The sequence below is a fragment of the Microcebus murinus genome, chromosome 11 (genome assembly GCF_040939455.1).
Source record: "Microcebus murinus isolate Inina chromosome 11, M.murinus_Inina_mat1.0, whole genome shotgun sequence".
Taxonomy (NCBI): Eukaryota; Metazoa; Chordata; class Mammalia; order Primates; family Cheirogaleidae; genus Microcebus; species Microcebus murinus.
Window position 1 is genome coordinate 12,173,665 of NC_134114.1, and position 18,932 is coordinate 12,192,596.

Here is an 18,932-nt window from a genome sequence, read left to right on the forward strand (position 1 = left end):
CTTCCTCACAACTACTTTTCCGGGAATGTGATCATCCCTGTTTTAAGGCAAAGGAAAAAGAAGGATTGATATTTGCCCCAAATGAGGCAACTAGTGATGGATCAGGAGTTGGAACTGTGATCTTCCTGAACTAAGGCTCATGCATAACCCCCTTAAACCTAGATAATCAGAATAGTTAAATAATCAAATGAACAGGGCAACCTGGTTTTCTTCTCCATAGGGGCCAAGACAGGGAGGGGTTATGCAGAGAACGGGCTTGTGGGAGGGGCAGGAATCAGGAATGGCATTCCGGGGAGGTTGCCATGCTCACGGGGAGCTCTGAGCACATGTTCTGTCTCTTTGTGTAGGGTGCTCCAAAGTGACCTGCATCAGCTTGACCCGGGAGGCCTCCATTAAACTGTCCCCCTTGCATGGCAAACAGATTTCCATCCGCTACCTGGACATGACGGACTGCTTCGTGCTGGAGGACGAGGGGCTGCACACCATCGCGGCGCACTGCACGCAGCTCACCCACCTGTACCTGCGCCGCTGCGTGCGCCTCACCGACGAGGGCCTCCGCTACCTGGTCATCTACTGCACGTCCATCAAGGAGCTGAGCGTCAGCGACTGCCGCTTCGTCAGCGACTTCGGCCTGCGGGAGATCGCCAAGCTGGAGTCCCGCCTGCGGTACCTCAGCATCGCCCACTGCGGCCGGGTCACCGACGTGGGCATCCGCTACGTGGCCAAGTACTGCGGCAAGCTGCGCTACCTCAACGCGAGGGGCTGCGAGGGCATCACGGACCACGGCGTGGAGTACCTCGCCAAGAACTGCACGAAACTCAAGTCTCTGGACATCGGCAAATGCCCTTTGGTCTCCGACACGGGCCTGGAGTGCCTGGCCCTGAACTGCTTCAACCTCAAGCGGCTCAGCCTCAAGTCCTGCGAGAGCATCACCGGCCAGGGCCTGCAGATCGTGGCCGCCAACTGCTTCGACCTCCAGATGCTCAACGTGCAGGACTGCGAGGTGTCCGTGGAGGCCCTGCGGTTCGTGAAACGCCACTGCAAGCGCTGCGTCATCGAGCACACCAACCCGGCCTTCTTCTGAGGGGACGGCTTTCGGCCGGCGTTGTTTTCATACAAACGTGAACGGAACAAAACGTTTTTTTTAAAAAAAAAAAAAAAAAAAAAAGCAGCATATGTACGCATCGACAGCCACTCATAACAGCTCTTTCTCCCAGGAAGGTTCTTAGGAATCTGGCTTTTATTTTTCCTAATTTCTCATGGGCAACAGAGGTCAAAGAAACGAGGGGTGGGGGGAGGGTGGGAGACAAATTTGTGTCACAGCAAACAGGCTTTTTTTTTTTTTTTTTTTTTTGGTCTGGTCATTTGCAGGCAGTTTCTCTTCTCCCAAAAGACGTACCTCAGCAGGCTGATTGCACTGTCTTTAGAAAGGCATCTTACTCCCCATCCCACCTCACCCCTACCCTCTACAGCAGCGGCCACGGCGACAAGGCATCAGAATGATAATGCCCTCCTGGCCTCCTCTTTAAACTGCTTGATTGGCCTGAATTACCTTCTTCATTCCCACGTCCAAGCCAATTCTGGTTAACTAGATCTCATAGCACTTTGCACATACGAAGTGCTTCCCAAACCTTTCTAGCGTCATGGTGGAAGAAGAGACCTCATTCTTCCCCCACCTTTGCCACTGACTAGCTGTGTGACCTTGGCCAAAGCACTTCACCTCTCTGTGCTGCAGCTTCCAGCACTGAATCAGAGACCACCCAGCTCAAAGATTAGCTCCATGCTCATTTTAGAATTGAGGGAACAGAGATACTAGTAAACAGAAGCACCTTGGCATCGAGCACACAGGTATCTACCTCTTCCAAGAGAATTGATTCTGTGCGGCCAGGCGATTCTGCAGCGCTAAAGTCAGTGCACAAAGGGTCCTGTGTGTCCCTTGCCTCCCATCTGAGTATCACCCACATCCCTGTTTGTTTTGGTGGGTGAGTCCTTTGCACATCCTCTCCCCCCCTGCCGGATGCCATGGTTTCTGTGTAGAAGTGCTTTCTGCATCCCTGCCTCGCACCAGAATGCATAATCACAGCAGAGCCCAGATCCCCCGGTCCAGTTGCTTTCTCAGTATTTTCAAGTAGGAGGAAAGACCCTCACAATTTTTAATTAACATGCAAGGCCCAAGGGAATACATGTCCTCAAAGGTTTTTTTAGTATTTCGCCTTGCACACCTGGCATGCATCAAGCACATCTGTCCTGCAGCTGGCAGGGACAGACACCTTGGTCCTTTGTCATTCAGATCCCATTTGGACTCTTCTCGTCTATTTATTTCTTTATGCATCCAGACTTCATCACATGAAGCCTATCGGGTTAAGTTTATAAGGGTTTAATTGTGCAAATTGCCATCTTGCGTGCCTCCTCCTTGGCTGTCTGCATGTTTTCCATCTAAGAACGCACAGCAGACTTCCAGGTGTTTAGATTCTGTTCACTCAGAAATGCCAGGCAAATGGAAGAGGAAATGCACTGGTATAACTTAGACGCTAGTCTACCAACAAGACCCTTGGCATAGAACATTAAAATCATCACAAAATATGTATTTTAAATGGATGGAATCTTAAATAGTCCTATCTGGATAGAAATCTATGTTAGCCTGGTTGGTGTGAAATCAGGTAGCCAGAAGAAATTCCATTGCTCCTTTTCATGAAATTAGGTTGGCTTTTATTAATTAACAGATACCCTTTCCCAAATTATTCTCTAGCCAGGCCTCTCCTTCATCACTGTTGAAACGGCTCATCCATTTCCTTCTCAAAGGGTCCGCTGTTCAAACCCAGAACCTCTGCAACTCCAAGCCAAGCACGCTGAATTTGTTGCAGACCCAGCTTGCGCACCCTCGACAACTGCACTCCCACTGTAGGCTCCCGTGCATACTGTTGTCTTCTGTTGGGAAGGAAAAGTTAGTGTGACATGGTGGCATCTGCCCAGGAGATGTCTTTCATTTTTCCTGTTTCATGAAACGTAGCCTGTCCAATCAACATCTTCACCAACTTAGATGTGCAGTCAAGGCTACGTGTCATGGGGGAAAATCAAGTGTTTAGCTGGGGCGCAGTGTCTAGTGATGGCCATAGAGTTTCAAACCATGAAAGGAGTTTAAGGTAGTATTCTTCTGCTCTGGATTTGTGACCCTATTTGAAGTTTCAAACATTGAGAGTCACAAAGGATTGTCCCTAACCTTGGCCCTGGGACCTTCCAAGTGAGTTGGTTTAATACTCCTGGAATGAGCAGAGAGATCCAAATGGCTCCCTGAACCATTGGGAACATCTTTCTTGACACCTCCTGACCACGTCGCCTACACTGTCTTCCAAGCATGAGACAAAGCTGACTTCACAGTGATTGCCCAGCATGTACTGTCTCGCCCAGTTTCTCCTTTTTCCCCAGTCTCCTCTTCTTCTATTCTCTTCTCCCCCGGGGTAGGAATCTATGACGGAGGTTACTGGGGAAACAGCTCAGCAGATTTTTAGAGACCAAGCAAAAGGCCTCACTAGGAAATTTATCTATTTTAAAACATTGCTTCCTTCCTGGCTCTGCTAAATTGAATGCTCATTGTTTTTTTAATTCTAATGTTCAAATCACTGCGTGCTGTATGACTCTAGAAAGCCTTAATTTACTACCACCAAGAAATAAAGCAATATGTTGGTAATCAGGCTCAGCTTCATTTTTAATGCCCTTGCCAGAGGACAGTGAGGTTCACATGGGGACACTCAAAAATGAGCAGAAGACTTACCTTATGTTGAAGGACAGAGCAAGCCAGGTCACTGCCACTGCTGTTGTCCCATTTAAAGTTGTATCCATGGTTTTGTCATCTCTCATGACACAATGACTTTGTCTTAAAATTGGCAGGTAAGTGAAACAACATTACCTTCACAGTATGGTTCAGGTCTTCAGTTCTTTAATCCAAACTCTTGGTGCCAGATGTATTTTGGAATTCGTATTTTTGCATATATTCAAAAGTTATCCATCATGTATTTTGGAACACTCACAGCAAAGTCTGGGACAGCACTCCTAATTGAATGTTAATATTTCTGTAGCAATAGGTCTGAATAATCACACTACATAAGATTATTACAGACTATAAGTAGCATTGCATCCCTTCAGGGGAGATTTGTCACCAAATTAATTTGTATCATACATATTGAAAACAACTTATATTTTTTTCAGAGCTTTTTAGATTTCAGATTTATGGATAAGTAATTATAGCCCTGAATATATTTGCCCTGGCACAGGTTACCAACATTGGAGGGATCTTCAAAATTCTGCTGACCATTAGCTTTAATAAATTTTTTTAATTGTCTTAGAGCATCAGAACCTGGAAGGAGAATAGGGAAACCTGATCTAAGTCAGTTGGAAAAAGTGAAATGCCAACCTCCTTCCTCACTCAAACCTTTAGATCTGAGAAATCAATGTGGCAGAAAGCAAGTTAGTTCTGAGAGATGATTGGAGAAATTTCATCCTTAGCAAGTAAAAAAAGTATTAAGAGACATCAATTTTAAATGCATTTGTCTTTGACCACCTTCTCACTCTGTGTTAACTGTTTTAGCAACTCTCATATAAACCAATAGGACTGTTAACTGCTTTACAACATTAATTTGAGGAAGCCCCATGCAATTTTTGTCAAGTTCCCAGAAGTTGCCAGAAACTATGTGTTTGTTTGATGGTTGGCAATCATGATTAGCTCAGAGAGAAGCCAATTGGCAGAAATGCTGCAAGGACAGTAGAAGAAGAAGAAAGGATGTTGAGAGCCAGGTAAATGTGGCAGTGAAAATGTGTGAAACGAAATTGGCTTTCCTCTTACTCACTGTTAGTTAAAAAAATTTTTTTTAATCTATACACCGGAAGTTGTCCTTCTGTGGTGGGGAGAGGTGCAAGGGATGGGGGCGTGACTGTCACCTCTGCCTACAGTGGATATTGATGCCGTCACTAAGACTTGCCTAAACACAGCTTCAGTTGCCTAAGGAGCAGCTCAGGCAAGTTTTATTAAGATGCCACCAGGGGGGCAAAGCCATTCACACCAGGTAAGAAAAACTCTCATAGACACTCAGACTGGGGACACTGTATCCAAGAATGCACCCAGGATATGCTTCTTGCTCCTTTTTTCTTTGAGTGCTTTATCCCTTAAAGCCACAGGTCCATCTTGTAGTAACCTTCTCAAGTTGGCAGGTCAGCTTTTATTTCAGACCACAGGGGATGAAAGAACATCTCCATTTGGTAACTGGACGGGGCATGGTCCCTGCCTGTCAACAGAACGGTGGTGGCGTGTCCTGCAGAGCTACCTTAGGAAGCATCTGCTTCTCAGATGCTAGTCTCGTGGACCACTCGGGAAGGCAGCCTGTAAGCTCTAGGTTGCTTCTCAAGTGTTAGCAATCAGCATCTTCCAGGTATCACAGGATTGCCTTGAAGGATAATCTAAAAAAAAATGACCTAAAAATTCCAAACGAGTTATTTCTATGTTGGGGGATGTTTGTCTTTGAGCCCACTCAACTACTACACTTCACTCTGATGGAATCAGTATGTCCAAATTCTACCCTGGCCCATGTGATGGTCAACATACGATGGGGACTAGAAATTGCACTCATTCTTCATGAACAAAAGATGCCCTGTATGTGCCAATCATAAAAACAGAACTTTAGAAATTGTTTATTGCCCATCTACTACTATATGCCAAGTACTATGACAAGTTCTGGGTGAGTATGTACAATATCCTTATCCTAAAGGAATTCAGATCAAAAAATTATAATATCATATAATAAGTTGGGGTAGAGAAGTGGAATATAAAAAGAATATAAACAGAACATTTGATCATTTTAACGAGTTCTTATTAAGAACATAACATGTGCCAGTACTGTTTCGTCACTGGGAGTCCTGCCCTGATGGAATTTAACAAATAAATACTGTCCAGCACATTATTAGGAGAGAGGGATGTGGCTTAGAGCAGAAGACTCTTGAACTGGGTTTTGTAAACTCAGACAAGGTGGGCATCAAAGAATAACAAACTGTGATGCTCCTTAACATCCAAAGCAGCATGCACGAAGCCCACTCAGGGGAAAATATTTGATAAGGTTAACGTAACAATTTCTCTCTAATATAGGGTTAACATCAAAATATTAACTGTACTAGCCATATCTTAACATTGCTATTGCCTTGGGCTAGTCATGTGAAAACATGGCACGTTCTGTTTTGTTCCAGTGTCTTCTCATAGATTAATCCCTGTATGTGCACACACACGCACAGACACACATCATATATATATATATATATATATATATATATATATATATATATATATATATATACACACACACACATATATATTTAAAGGAGAGGAACATTGTGAGAAAACAGAACCTCAAAGCAGCTTGCTGTCCTCCCAAACAGCATATGCAGTAACAGTCCAAACACAGCCATCTGCCTGGGCACCTGCAACCATGATTCCCTAGAATTGAGCTCAGGGAGAGAGTGGAAGGAGCTCTCTCCCTCCACAGTCCTTGGCTTTTTCAGCCAACATGGATGGGTGCTCTTTGGTGTCACGCTAATTGTTACATAACTGCAATCAAATTGATCAGAATAATTGAGGTTTCTCAATTTACCATGCCCCTTCATTAAAAACTAGACTATGTCAGTAACCTTCTGGGTGGCCTAAGTAAGATTGATTCGATAGCCTTTAAAATTGCCAAGAAATGGATTTTACTTGTAAATTCCCCAAGAACAGGGTTTTTTTTCGAAACCTCAGATTTCACAGGGTTGTGAATGTGAACTTATCTGCCCACAGTAATAATAAACTAAACAGAGACAGCCATTAGGAAGTGCAAGAGTGCAAGGAAGGCTTTTAAATCCCGTTTCTCTGCAGTCAGAGTTAAGAGTCCTCATGACTTTCCAGAGCCCCAGGTGTCTCCCAGAATCTGAGTGGGCTTAGGAAGCCCAGTTCCAGATAGACGTGCACAAGATACAGGAAAGAGGAGTTCTGATTACAAGGATTAACCGGTAATTGACGCTTCCTTTCTTCCCAGTCTTCTTCCAACCACTAATGAACACAGCCTCCCTCTACGAATAAAACGTTTTTAAAAAATACAGGTTTCACATCATGAATGTATTCTTCATGGGTGTTTACATTTAAAATTTAAACAAACTTATCATGGCCTTTTTCATCAATAAGAAAGCAGGTAAAGGGACAAAACTGCTGTTACAACTAAAAAATAGCATTCTCCATTTCATCTCGAAACCTTTCTTTTGGAGATGGGAACCAAGTCAATATAATTACCTTTGCACAATTTTACGTTGTTCACACTTTCCGAATAAGTATACACATGTACTGGATTTCAACTGTTCAATTCCGCATTTTGCAATCCCACCCCCTAATAATAGGGAAATGTTGGTTTTTCATACTCTGTTGCTACTTAGTAAAATCCCTAAAGAGATCATTTTGCCCAACAAATCCCTGCTTTAGTAGAAGAACCAGAGAGAATTCAGACCATTCTTCCTGTTCTCTTTACAGCCGCACCAGCAAATGTGTGATTTATGACATAGTTGATCTGTGTGGATGGCATCCATGTAGCAAGGTCTTTCCATTAGCTAGTGGGGACTCTGGGACCCCAGTTGGCTCTCCTTTACCTTCATAATTTTAAAACACCCAAAGAGTAATGACCATGGGCATGCTGGAAGGCTAGCGATCAAGAGGTTGTAGATTTAAAGAAAAAAAGAGAGGGAAAGAAGCATTCAAATAATGACCTCTCACTCACATAATGAGAAACAGAATCTCCTATGGATTTCCAAGCTGGCATTGTTTCACTGGTACCTTCGCCCTGGGGCTCTTGTGTGTAATGTTTCTTTTAAAAATAGCGCACACAAGAAGGCGATGGGAAATACAAACATTGCCACAGCAGAGCATTAGTCTCTCTTTCTTTTAAAGCTTGTGCTTAATCCGAAAAGCAAGTGGCAAAATGATCATAAAGGTGATCCTGTTATGTCATGACTCCTTTCACATTTACAAAAAGGAAAGCCACACATGCTCAGGTGCTGAGCATTTTTGTTTCTTTAACTCACTCGCTGGCCTTGGGGCTCAGATGACTAATTCTTCACAGCCACAGCTTGTTCTGGCCATGGAGAAAAGTGACCTTTCCTATGGAGTTTTCTGAATGATGTGAAAGTATCTTATCAGCAGCTCCCTAGCGAAGTTCCTGTCCAAGGCACGGCTGGGGAACCCAGTGCTAAACCTTGCCAATAGCTGAGATCCAGGAAAGGCCTTGGGAAAATTTGGCTGTAAGTTCCTTTGGCTGAAAATAAGAAGCACTTGGTAATTCTTATGGTGATAGCAAATGCTACTGCTATTTTATTATTATTATTTTTAAAGATTTTTTTAATTTCAGAATATTACAGCGGTACAAATATTTTGGTTACATAAATTGATTTTGTACCATGTGAGTCAAAGTTATAAGTGTGCCCATCCCCCGATAGTGTACATTGTACCCGTTAGGTGTGAATTTACCCATCCACACCCCCCGCTTCCCTCCTGCTTGATTTCTAATGAATGTTATTTCCATATGTGTACATCATAAGTGTTGATCAATTAGTTCCAATCTAGTAGTGAGTACATATAGTGTTTGTTTTTCCATTCTTGCAATCCTTAGAAGAATGGGCTCCAGCTCCATCCAGGATAATATATGAGGTAGTTCACCATTTTTTTATGGCTGAGTAGTATTCCATGGTATACATATACCACATTTTATTAATCCACTCATGTATTGATGGGGACTTGGTTGTTTCCACATCTTTGCAATTGTGAACTGTGCTGCTATAAACATTTGAGTGCAGATGTCTTTTTTATAGTATTTCTTTTTTTTCTTTAGGTAAATACCCAGTAGTGGGATTGCTTAATTGAATGGTAGTTCCACTTTTAGTTCTTTAAGGAATTGCCATATTACTTTCCATAGATGTCATACTAGTTTGCAGTCCTACCAGCAGCGTATGAGTGTTCCTATCTCTCTGCATCCACCAGCATTTGTTGTTTTGGGACTTTTGATAAAAGCCATTCTCGCTGGAGTTAGGTGATATCTCATTGTGGTTTTGATTTGCATTTCTCTGATGATGAGAGATGTTGAACATTTTTCCATATGTTTCTTGGCCATTAGTCTGTCTCCTCTTGAAAAGTTTCTGTTGATGGCCTTTGCCCTCTTTTTAATGGGATTGTTTGATTTTTTTTCTTTATGATTTGCTTGAGTTCTTTGTAGATTCTAGTTATCAACCCTTTATCAGATGTACAGCATGCAAATATTTTCTCCCATTCTGTTGGTTGTCTATTCGTGCTATTATTTCCTTGGCTATGTAGAAGCTTTTCAATTTGATCAGTTCCCATTTATTTATTTTTGTTGTTGCTGTGATACTTTTGGGAGTCTTCATAAATTCTTTGCCTAGGCCAATGTCTATAAGAGTTTTCCCAACATTTTCTTCTAGAATTCTTATAGTTTCATGCCTTAGGTTTAAGTCTGCTATCCATTGTGTGTTAATTTTTGTGAGCAATGAGAGGTGTGGATCCTGTTTCAGCCTTCTGCATGTGGCTATCCAATTTTCCCAGCACCATCTATTGAATAGCCATGCAACTTTGAAAACTTTTCTTAAGGTTATTATTTCTTAATTTTAGTGGGATGAATTTCATGTATTTATTTCCATTTACATAGTACTGCCAGTGGAGTTCTCTGTGGTGGCTGATGAAACACAAATTCAGGTTTTGGTCCTCTATTTTTGGGTCCTGTATTTTTGGGTTTTGGTCCTATATATTTGTGTAATTCTGATTGAGATAGATAATCAGTTGCACTAGCTTCCACTGGCTGCACTTGTGTTGTATGCCATTTTCAGAAGATGTGTTCCCCATAGGGGTCTATGGTGGTTTCAAAGAATTCCTCAGGCAACATTGCTGAATATGGATTTGTCGATGTCCAGCAGAAAATACCATTGTTGGAACATGAAGAAACATGTAGTCAGGACCACAGAACATTTGTGGAGATAATGTTGGAAAGATGACCAACCTCAATCTGTTAGACCACAGAGATATTCCATCCACTCCATTCCTGAAAGGTGGATTCCACACTGTAGTGGAGACTTAATTACCCAGTAACTATAAACCATGTTTACCAAATTTGTAGGGATATTTTTGGCCCAAGATATGTTATGATCTATTTGTAGATGTTTACTTATAACTTCCTCCTCATTTTCCTGCTACTTGTGCAGCATCTGGAATGTTAAATTTTCTTCCTATTAGAATCCAGAGCCGCTAATGTAAATTATTAGTGACTATCAGCCTGTCTTTTGAAAACTGTTACTAAACTAGAGACAAGCTCTCTGATGGAGAAGCTTCAGTAATTTCAAAAAGCCACTTAGAGAAATATGCCAAAGTTCTTTATGACATTTCTTTCTAGGAGAGTATCATAGGAACAAGAGGCCTGTGGGTATTGTCTTTTATCTTTACACACAAACATATTCTTTCCACATGTCCAGCAATGGACTAGAAATACAAATAACTGGACTTTGAAAACATTAAGTTTGATTTTATAAGTGGTCCAACTTTGGTTGAAAGGCTTTTAATTAGAAACTTCACATTTCAGTTCATCTATGTCATGGGAACACCTGCTGGTCCCATTGCTTTATACGACTAAAAAATCCTGTTTCCTTTTTGTTTGGGTTTTAATGGGTGCAATACACATGGATCCTGCATGCAGTAAAAGAGCTCTAGATATCATCTATTTTATTACACAATACCATCAGTATACATATATATTTGAGTCTGCTTCAAGTTAGGATCAAGCAGCTAATTTCAGTAGCATTTGTGCACATCTGAATACCTAATCCTCTACGAAACTATTTTTAGCCGCCATCCTTCTGCCTTAGGAGAATCAGAATCAATTACAGTAGGGCCCATTTCCCAACCTTCCTAAACCTTTACTCCACCACCACTCCAACCTGAAAGTAGAGGGTATGGCCAAAAGTCTCAGAAAAACATTCATTCACTCAGTCTTGAATTCTTTATCAGCAATTTCCAAATATTCCTGAATTTACCAGGGCCTAACAATTGGAATGTCTCCAAGGGGATTTCTAAAATAATATCTGAATGTCTCTTACCATTACTCCTCTTGACATTCAAGTCCATAGTATGTCTCGTACTAAGTCAATGTGGTCTTTTAGTAAGATAAATTCCCATCCCTAAGTCAGCACAGACCCCAAAAGAGCTAACACAGAAACATGAACCAACTTTGCCCCTGATACATGTTCCAGACACGATGAACAAGAGTTGCCTTTAACTTTTCCTAACTTGGTTAGGTCTGGTCAAGTTAACTAATTCTTAGATTAGGTCTTAACAGTCCAGAATTTGCTTCTGGGTTCTGAGACTGATTTGCGTTAATGTTCGGGAGAATTATTTAATTTCTATATAAGAGGATATGACAACGATGATGGTTAAGGCGTCAAGTTCTTTGGAAGTATTACCATTGTTCATACTTTATACAGTGGGCTGATTTTTATACAAAAGAGAGATAGATGACTGACAGACGTATGCACATATAGATAAGTCGTGCACATGTTGAGGCATGACCAGCATTGATACCATCTCATAAAAGCTTCTGGTGTTCCTGAAATTCTCACTTGCTTGGTATCTTATTTAGCTTTAGGGGACACATTAGCTTCAAGACACAGAACAAAACAGGAATGGAGCCACATCTATCAAAAATATTGAGTGCTGCATCTGCCCTCATTTTTTATTGAAGTCACTCTAAATCTTGCCTGTCCATCCAACTAAAAAGAGTAAAAGGATAAGATATTCTACTGATGCTAGAGGAAGGACAAAAAAGATGTTTGACTCAGCCAATAAAATTGATATGCTATAGGAGAGAGCCAAAGGATAAATAACCCATCTGAATCAGGATACAAACAAAACTTCATGGCCTAGAATTTTTTCTCAGTTTTAGTTACTGAGACCGAAGATGAGGGCATTTATTGATGGCATCTAAAAGTCTCCCCTTTGCCAAACACAATATTTTTTCCAATGTGGTAGTAGTGAAATGTGTCTCTTGTACTGATTTTAACATTTTCTAGCCAGACCTTTTTTTTTTTTTTTTTTTTTTTTTCTGGAAAAACAGAGCAGGATGAATACCATTGATAATCAGAAGTAGGCAGCCCTTCTAGGAAAACAGTTTCTTAAGAATACAACCAAATTTTTGCATGTGCTGCCCCTTGGTGTTTTCTTTTTGATAGAGCAGTTAGATACGACTGTGGAGAGACACAGTTACAGGGCTGGAGATGTGCAATTTTCTAAAGATGCCAAGGGCACACTGGGTCATGTAGGTCCCACATTGCCACTCTTATGGAAGGAAGTGCATTTAAAAATGTATTATATCTGGAAGTGTGGAGTAATGTTCAGAAAGATGGAAAGGACTGTTCGTGGATAATTTGTTCATATCAGAGATTGCAGGTGTCTCAGCAACATAAGGATGATTAATTCCCACAGTCGTCTTATACAATTTTTCTCTTAAAGTGTAAAACACAGCAGCTCCAGAAAGGAGGAGTGGAGCCACAAATAAGAGTCTAAAGACTCTATCTGTGCCCAGTTTTCAGCCTGCGTGTGATTCTGCCACACACTGATTCCTCAAGAGCATGTAAAGTTGAAAGTGCTCTGAACATTCAATCCAGTAAGCATTCACTGAAGGTCTTCCCTGTGCTAGCTGCTGGAGTAATAAATAATGAAAAGCAAACAATTCCTGCCTTCAAGACACCCAGCAACTATTGAGGGAAGACTGAAAGGTAAATAGCATTTTGATTCAAATCAACAAATATTTCTTAAAGGCCCACTTATGGATCCTTATGTTTTAGGCACTAGAGATAGAGCAGTGAACGAGGCAGACAAACATTCATGCCCTCATGGAGCTTATACTCTACTAGGTCGGGGCAGAAGTAATTGCAGTTTTAGCTTGTTGACATTCACTGTTTGATATTGAAATATATTCTTAAATAAATGTAGTTGTTATACATCATTTTAATGCACATTTCTCACGTTATTTGCTGGTTTTGTTTGTTTGTTTGTTTTTTGTTTTTGAGACAGAGTCTCGCTTTGTTGCCCAGGCTAGAGTGAGTGCCGTGGCACCAGCCTAGCTCACAGCAACCTCAAACTCCTGGGCTCAAGAGATCCTCCTGCCTCAGCCTCCCGAGTAGCTGGGACTACAGGCATGCGCCACCATGCCCGGCTAATTTTTTCTATATATATTAGTTGGCCAATTAATTTATTTCTATTTCTAGTAGAGACGGGGTCTCGCTCTTGTTCAGGCTCGTTTCGAACTCCTGACCTCAAGCAATCCGCCCGCCTCGGCCTCCCAGAGTGCTAGGATTACAGGTGTGAGCCACCACGCCTGGCCTATTTGCTGTTTATTTTATATTTATTTTAGACTATGAAAATGATGTTAGACAAAAAGCAGATTCGAGTAATTTTCTTATTTGGGGTCATAAAGCAGTGGAGACAACTCACAATATCAACGATGCATTTGGCCCAGGAACTGCTAATGAATGTACAGTGCAGTGGTGGTTCAAGAAGTTTTGCAAAGGAGACGAGAGCCTTGAAGATGAGGAGTGCAGTGGCTGGCCATTGGAAGGTGACAATGACCAATTGAGAGCAACCATCAAAGCTGATCCTCTTACAACTACACAAGAAGTTACCGAAGAACTCAACATTGACTACTCTACAGTCATTCACATTTGAAGCAAATTGGAGAAGCGTAAAAGCTCCATAAGGTGGGTGCCTTGTGATCTGACCGGAAATCAAAAAAATCGTCGTTTTCATGTGTCATCTTCTCTTCTTGTATGCAACAACAATGAACCATTTCTTGATCATATTGTGACATGTAACCAAAAGTGGATTGTATAGGACAACTGGCACTGACCAGCTCAGTGGTTGGACCGAGAAGAAGCTCCAATGCACTTCCCAAAGCCAAACTTGCACCAAACAAAGGTCATGGTCACTGTATGGTGGTCTGCTGCCGGTATGTTCCACTACAGCTTTCTGAATCCTGGTGAAGCCACATCTGGGAAGCATGCTCAACAAATTGATGAGATGCACCAAAAACTGCAACACCTGCAGCCGGCATTGGTCAACAGAAAGAGCCTAATTCTTCTCTACAACAACGCCCGACCAGATGTTGCACAACCGATGCTTCAAAAGTTGAACGAACTGGGCTACAAAGTTTTGCGTCATCCTCCGTATTCACCTCTCGCCAACCCACCACCACTTCTTTGAGCATCTCGACAAGTTTTGTGCGGGGAAAACTCTTCCACAACCAGCAGGATGCAGAAAATGCTTTCCAAGAGTTCGTTGAATCCTGAAGAACTTTCTATGATGACAGAAATGTTCTTCTATATGTCTGTTGTCCAATATAGCAGCCACCCGCCATGTGTAGGTATTGAGCACTGGGAATGTGGCTAGTGTGAATCAAGAACTGATCTCTTAAATTTTATTTAATTTGAATTAATTTAAATAGTCACAGATGGCTGCAGTAGCACTCTTTGTGATTTCAGTGATAACGAAATGTTCTGTGTTTGTGCTCTTCTAGAGCAGCCACGAGTGGCTGGGTGGTTAGTGAGCACCTGAAATGTGCCTATTGTGATGGAGGAACTAAATGTTAAATTTTATTTTAATCATTTAAATTTAAATAAACACGTGTGGCTGGTGACTGTTGAATAGGACAGCGCAGTCCTAAGAGACTTGCTCCTCAGAGAGTCGTCCACCACCCAGCAGGATCAGTTACACTTAGGATGTTCAAAATCCAGCCCTGCACTCTAGCAGGATCCTCAGATTATCATCATCATCATCAAAGGTTCCAGTGGCATATCTGAAAATGAAGGACTCTTAGCTGATCCCTTCAGTACCTTGAGAATGCTGCCTTTTATCTGTGTTCTTTCTTGAAAACCATGGAGCCAGCAGGAGATGATTCAGATGTGTCCCTCTTCTGGGCTCTGGGTCAACCTGGCTGCTGTTTATTATGGGATGTCTTCCCCTGACCCCAAACATTCTTATGTTGAAGGCCTAACCCCTAGTACTTTGGAGTGTGGCTGCATTTGGTGATAGGGTCTTTAAAGAGGTAATTAAGTTAAAATGAGTTCGTTAGGGGAGGCCCTAATTCACTATAACCGGTGTCATTGTAAGAAGAGGAGGTTTGGACACAGACATGTACAAAAGGAAGGTCATGTAAAGACGTGGGAAGAAGACGGCTGCCTACAAGTCAAGGAGAGAGGCCTCAGGAGAAACCACCCTGCAGACAGACACCTTGGTCTTGGACTTCTAACTTCCAAAGCTGTGAGAAGATAAATTTCTGTTGTTTGAGCTACCGAGTCTCCGCTGCTTTGTTCTGGTGGCCCTAGCGAACTAACATGCTGTTATATCCCCCCACGGAGGAATAAAAGCTGAAGCCTTCAATTATTTTCATAATCAGGGTCAAGCTATAATTGGCCACAATTTGGTTTGAAGACACGAAATCATATAGAGGCTGAGCACGGGGAGTAGACTGGCAGAAACCAATCGTGCTCACAGGTATCGGCTGCATCCCAGGTGAACTTCCGAACGCATCAAAGGTGCGGTCAGCCTGCTCGCCTCTGGTCCGCTGGGGAAAGGCGACGCAATGCTAAAGGAGGGGCCACGAGGGGTGGGGGGAGCCATCAAAGAGAAGATTGTTTCCCGTAAGCCCCAGGGGTCTTATTTCTTCACGTGATGCCGAAGTGCCACATCGGCTGTGTCCTTCATGGCTCCAACCCACTAGTTGTCATCTTCTGTTCAACTCTTGAAATTACTTTAAATCTGTGCATGTGTGAAATTTCATTTCTGAACTTGCAGGCTGGTAGGGAGGCACAAGGGCTCCTCCTGGGGATGCGGGTGGAAAAAGACCCTGAGAGGTGGGAATAACAGGCACATTTTCACATTAAGAGTCCGTCGACACCTCCTTCTTGTTTCCCCAAGGAGAGGCGGAGGAGCGCTTCTCGGCCCAGTGCATTTCTGCAGTAGAGCAGGTGTGCCGGAATCACGGCTGGACCACATTGCCAGCCTCTAATTTGAAGTCGTGATTTAGCAAAGTGAGGACTGTCGGGGAGGGGGTGGGGAGTGGTGATGGGTAGAAATTCAAAACCAGGAAAATGATGTTCCCTGCAGATAAGTTGAAAGGCACACAAAAATTTCCCTTCCTTCTCCTCTTACTCTTTAAAAAAAAAAAAAAAAACTACAGTAGTATTTCCTTTGTGGAAAGGGGATATAAATATTTATGCATCCCAAGATGGTGTTGCTGGTGACACTCAGCTTCTAGTATCATCTTCGGGACGTGGTGCCGACAGAGCTACCCAAATATTTCCACGGAGGTGCGCCAATGGCCAACCTTGATGAATGAGAATCTCTTCTGATCTCTGCTAAACACACGTGGTGACATTTTCCCACACGCTGTCCACTGAACCCGCCCATGCAAGGATGCAAACCTTTCAGTGAAGGAAACGGAATGTTTCTCTGCTGACCCAAGCACACAGGTGCTGGACATGTGTACATCTGGAGCACTGATTGACAAGGGTGTCCCTATACCAGAATTTGTTATGACGAATAAGTGTAGTTCATCAGCCATGATTTTTTGGCTGGAGGGATCAAAATACTTGAATGGTGGCTGTGAAAATGCCTTTCCCTGTCCCCATTTCTCATCCCCAATGCCATGACTGGCTGCTTCCTTTAATGGCCTCCTTTGTCATTTTGGGGGACAAAGAAGCAGTGGTCAAAGTGTCGTGCTCACTGCCAGCTCCTGAGAGGGCTGCAGTCATGGAGACACCAGCAGGTTTGGGAGCTCTATGCCTTGTTAGCCAAATGCCTGGGAGCAGCTCACTTAATCTTTCTATCCTCAGTGGCTTTTCCATAAGTGCCCTTTCTCTCCCAGCCTTTCCCCACTTAGTTAGGTATATAGACCCCAAATTCTAACCACCCCTCTGCGTTGCACATGTCAATAAGCTTCTGTTTGTTATTCTCTTGTTCACCTGTCTCTTGTCAGTCTGATTTATAGGACTCCAGTCAGAGAACCTAGAACGGAAGTGGGAGAAAAAATTTTCTTCCCCTGTAGCCTCATCTCTCACTTGGGGGAGTTTGACCCAGGTCTGTTCCCTAGGTTATAGGGTGAGAAGTGTGAGAGATGATAGATAAAAAGCTTTCTCAACCTCAAAGCCCTGTATAAGTGTAAGGAATAAGTAATACATCTGCACTTCTGCCAAAACCTTTCGACTGTAAATCCAGAGGGTCTTGCGTCCGTTTTCACGCTCTGCTCCACCAAGCTGTCTGTGATTGTCTTCAGGAAGGCCCTGGTGACTTCTCCTTTATTTGCACAGCTTTCTGGCTGCTTACTCATGTAATATCACTGCAACCACCTTTAGACACCATGTCTGAACTCAAGAACACTGACTATAATTCAAAAGTGGTAAGGTTTGAATTCAAGTATTGATGGAATATTGATTTATTAACTTTTTTACTCCCAATAAAGTTCTTAGTTCATGTAAAACCCTCAACTATAAAATGCAAACTTAGTCAGTGTAGCCTATTACCTGAAAGTATTCTAAAAATATAGTGCTTTTGGCTTCCAAGATGATCTTTTACAAAAGAAAATAATTGTATCAGAAAATTTTGTGAGAATTCTTTCCATTTTCTCTTCTATTCTAAAGCAATCTATAATATGTATCTCTGAATACCAAGATGATATTCTCAAAAACAACAACAATAACAACAAATCCTTAAGTCTAATTGTAACATCTTTATGGTTTAAGACTTCACTATTTCATTCTGTTTTGGTAAATGATAATTATTCACCTATTAAGTAATTAGCAAGGGTTGGTACAGTTTTGAAGACATTCAGAGTTAACATGTCCCTTTGAGATTGAGTTTTTAGCAATGCCAAATTGTTCTGAATTTCATCTTCCTTTCCCTGTTGGTAACATGTCACTCTCCGACTCAAAGAAGCCAGATTCTTACATAGGCACAGTAACGTTACTGTTGATGAATGAGGTCAACAGCCCTGTGGTGGAGAAAGGGAAGGCAGGGTACCAAGTACCTTTGTATTCAAAGCCCTAAATAACTGTCCTGTTCTGTTTTGGTCCTTGGGAAAGAAAAGAAGTGATAGGACCAGGCATGGTGGATCTCGCCTGTAATCCTAGCAATCTGGCAGGCCGAGGCAGGAGGATCCCTTGAGCTCAGTAGTTCAAGACCAGCCCGAGCAAAAGTGAACCTGTGTACCAAATATAGAAAAAAAATTAGCCAGGCTTGATGGTGGACACCTGAAGACCCAGCTACTCTGGAGACTGAGGCAGAAAGACAGCTTCAGCCCAGAAGTTTGAGGTTACAGAGAAGTATGATGATGCCACTGCACTCTACCCAAGCGATAGAGACCCTGTCTCAAAGAAAAAAGTGATGGGAGAGAGCAGTGGTGTGGTGGTAACAGGGAAGCCCAGAGCAAAGAGAAGTAGCTGCAACTGGGAGGGCCCTGGCAACTTGGACAGACAGCCTGGCCCCCATAGATGGCTCTGGCCATGTTTGTCTGTGAGGACAGAAGTGACCCCACCAGCCCCCTTGGGACTGTGTTCAACCAGCAGCACTAGTCACTTGGGCAGCCACAGCCATGTGAGAAAGTGAGCAGGTGGACCACAGCCAGCTGTGGAAGAAGCATCTGCAAACTGGCCAGGACTGTGGAGGGGATGGTGAGTGCTGGATAGAAAAGGAAGCCCAGGCTAGTGGGTCCTGCTCACCTGTCCTAGAAAGGTTGAAGAGAGCATTTCTGACTCAGGGTGTTCAAGTGAGGTACCAAGAAGGAGCTATCCAAATGATGGGTCTACACCAACAGAAGGAAGGGAAGAGT

At 42.7% G+C, this 18,932-nt stretch overlaps 1 protein-coding gene across 1 annotated transcript in view; it reads left to right on the top strand.

The window, feature by feature from the left end:
* FBXL7 (F-box and leucine rich repeat protein 7) overlaps positions 1–1,296 on the top strand; it is a 396,003-nt gene extending 394,707 nt beyond the window's left edge. Inside the window, exon 4 of the mRNA XM_012790259.2 lies at positions 348–1,296. Within this exon, the coding sequence (XP_012645713.1) occupies positions 348–1,084 (737 nt within the window). The 3' untranslated portion in view covers positions 1,085–1,296. The remainder of the gene's footprint in view (positions 1–347) is intronic.
* Positions 1,297–18,932: the final 17,636 nt, after the last annotated feature.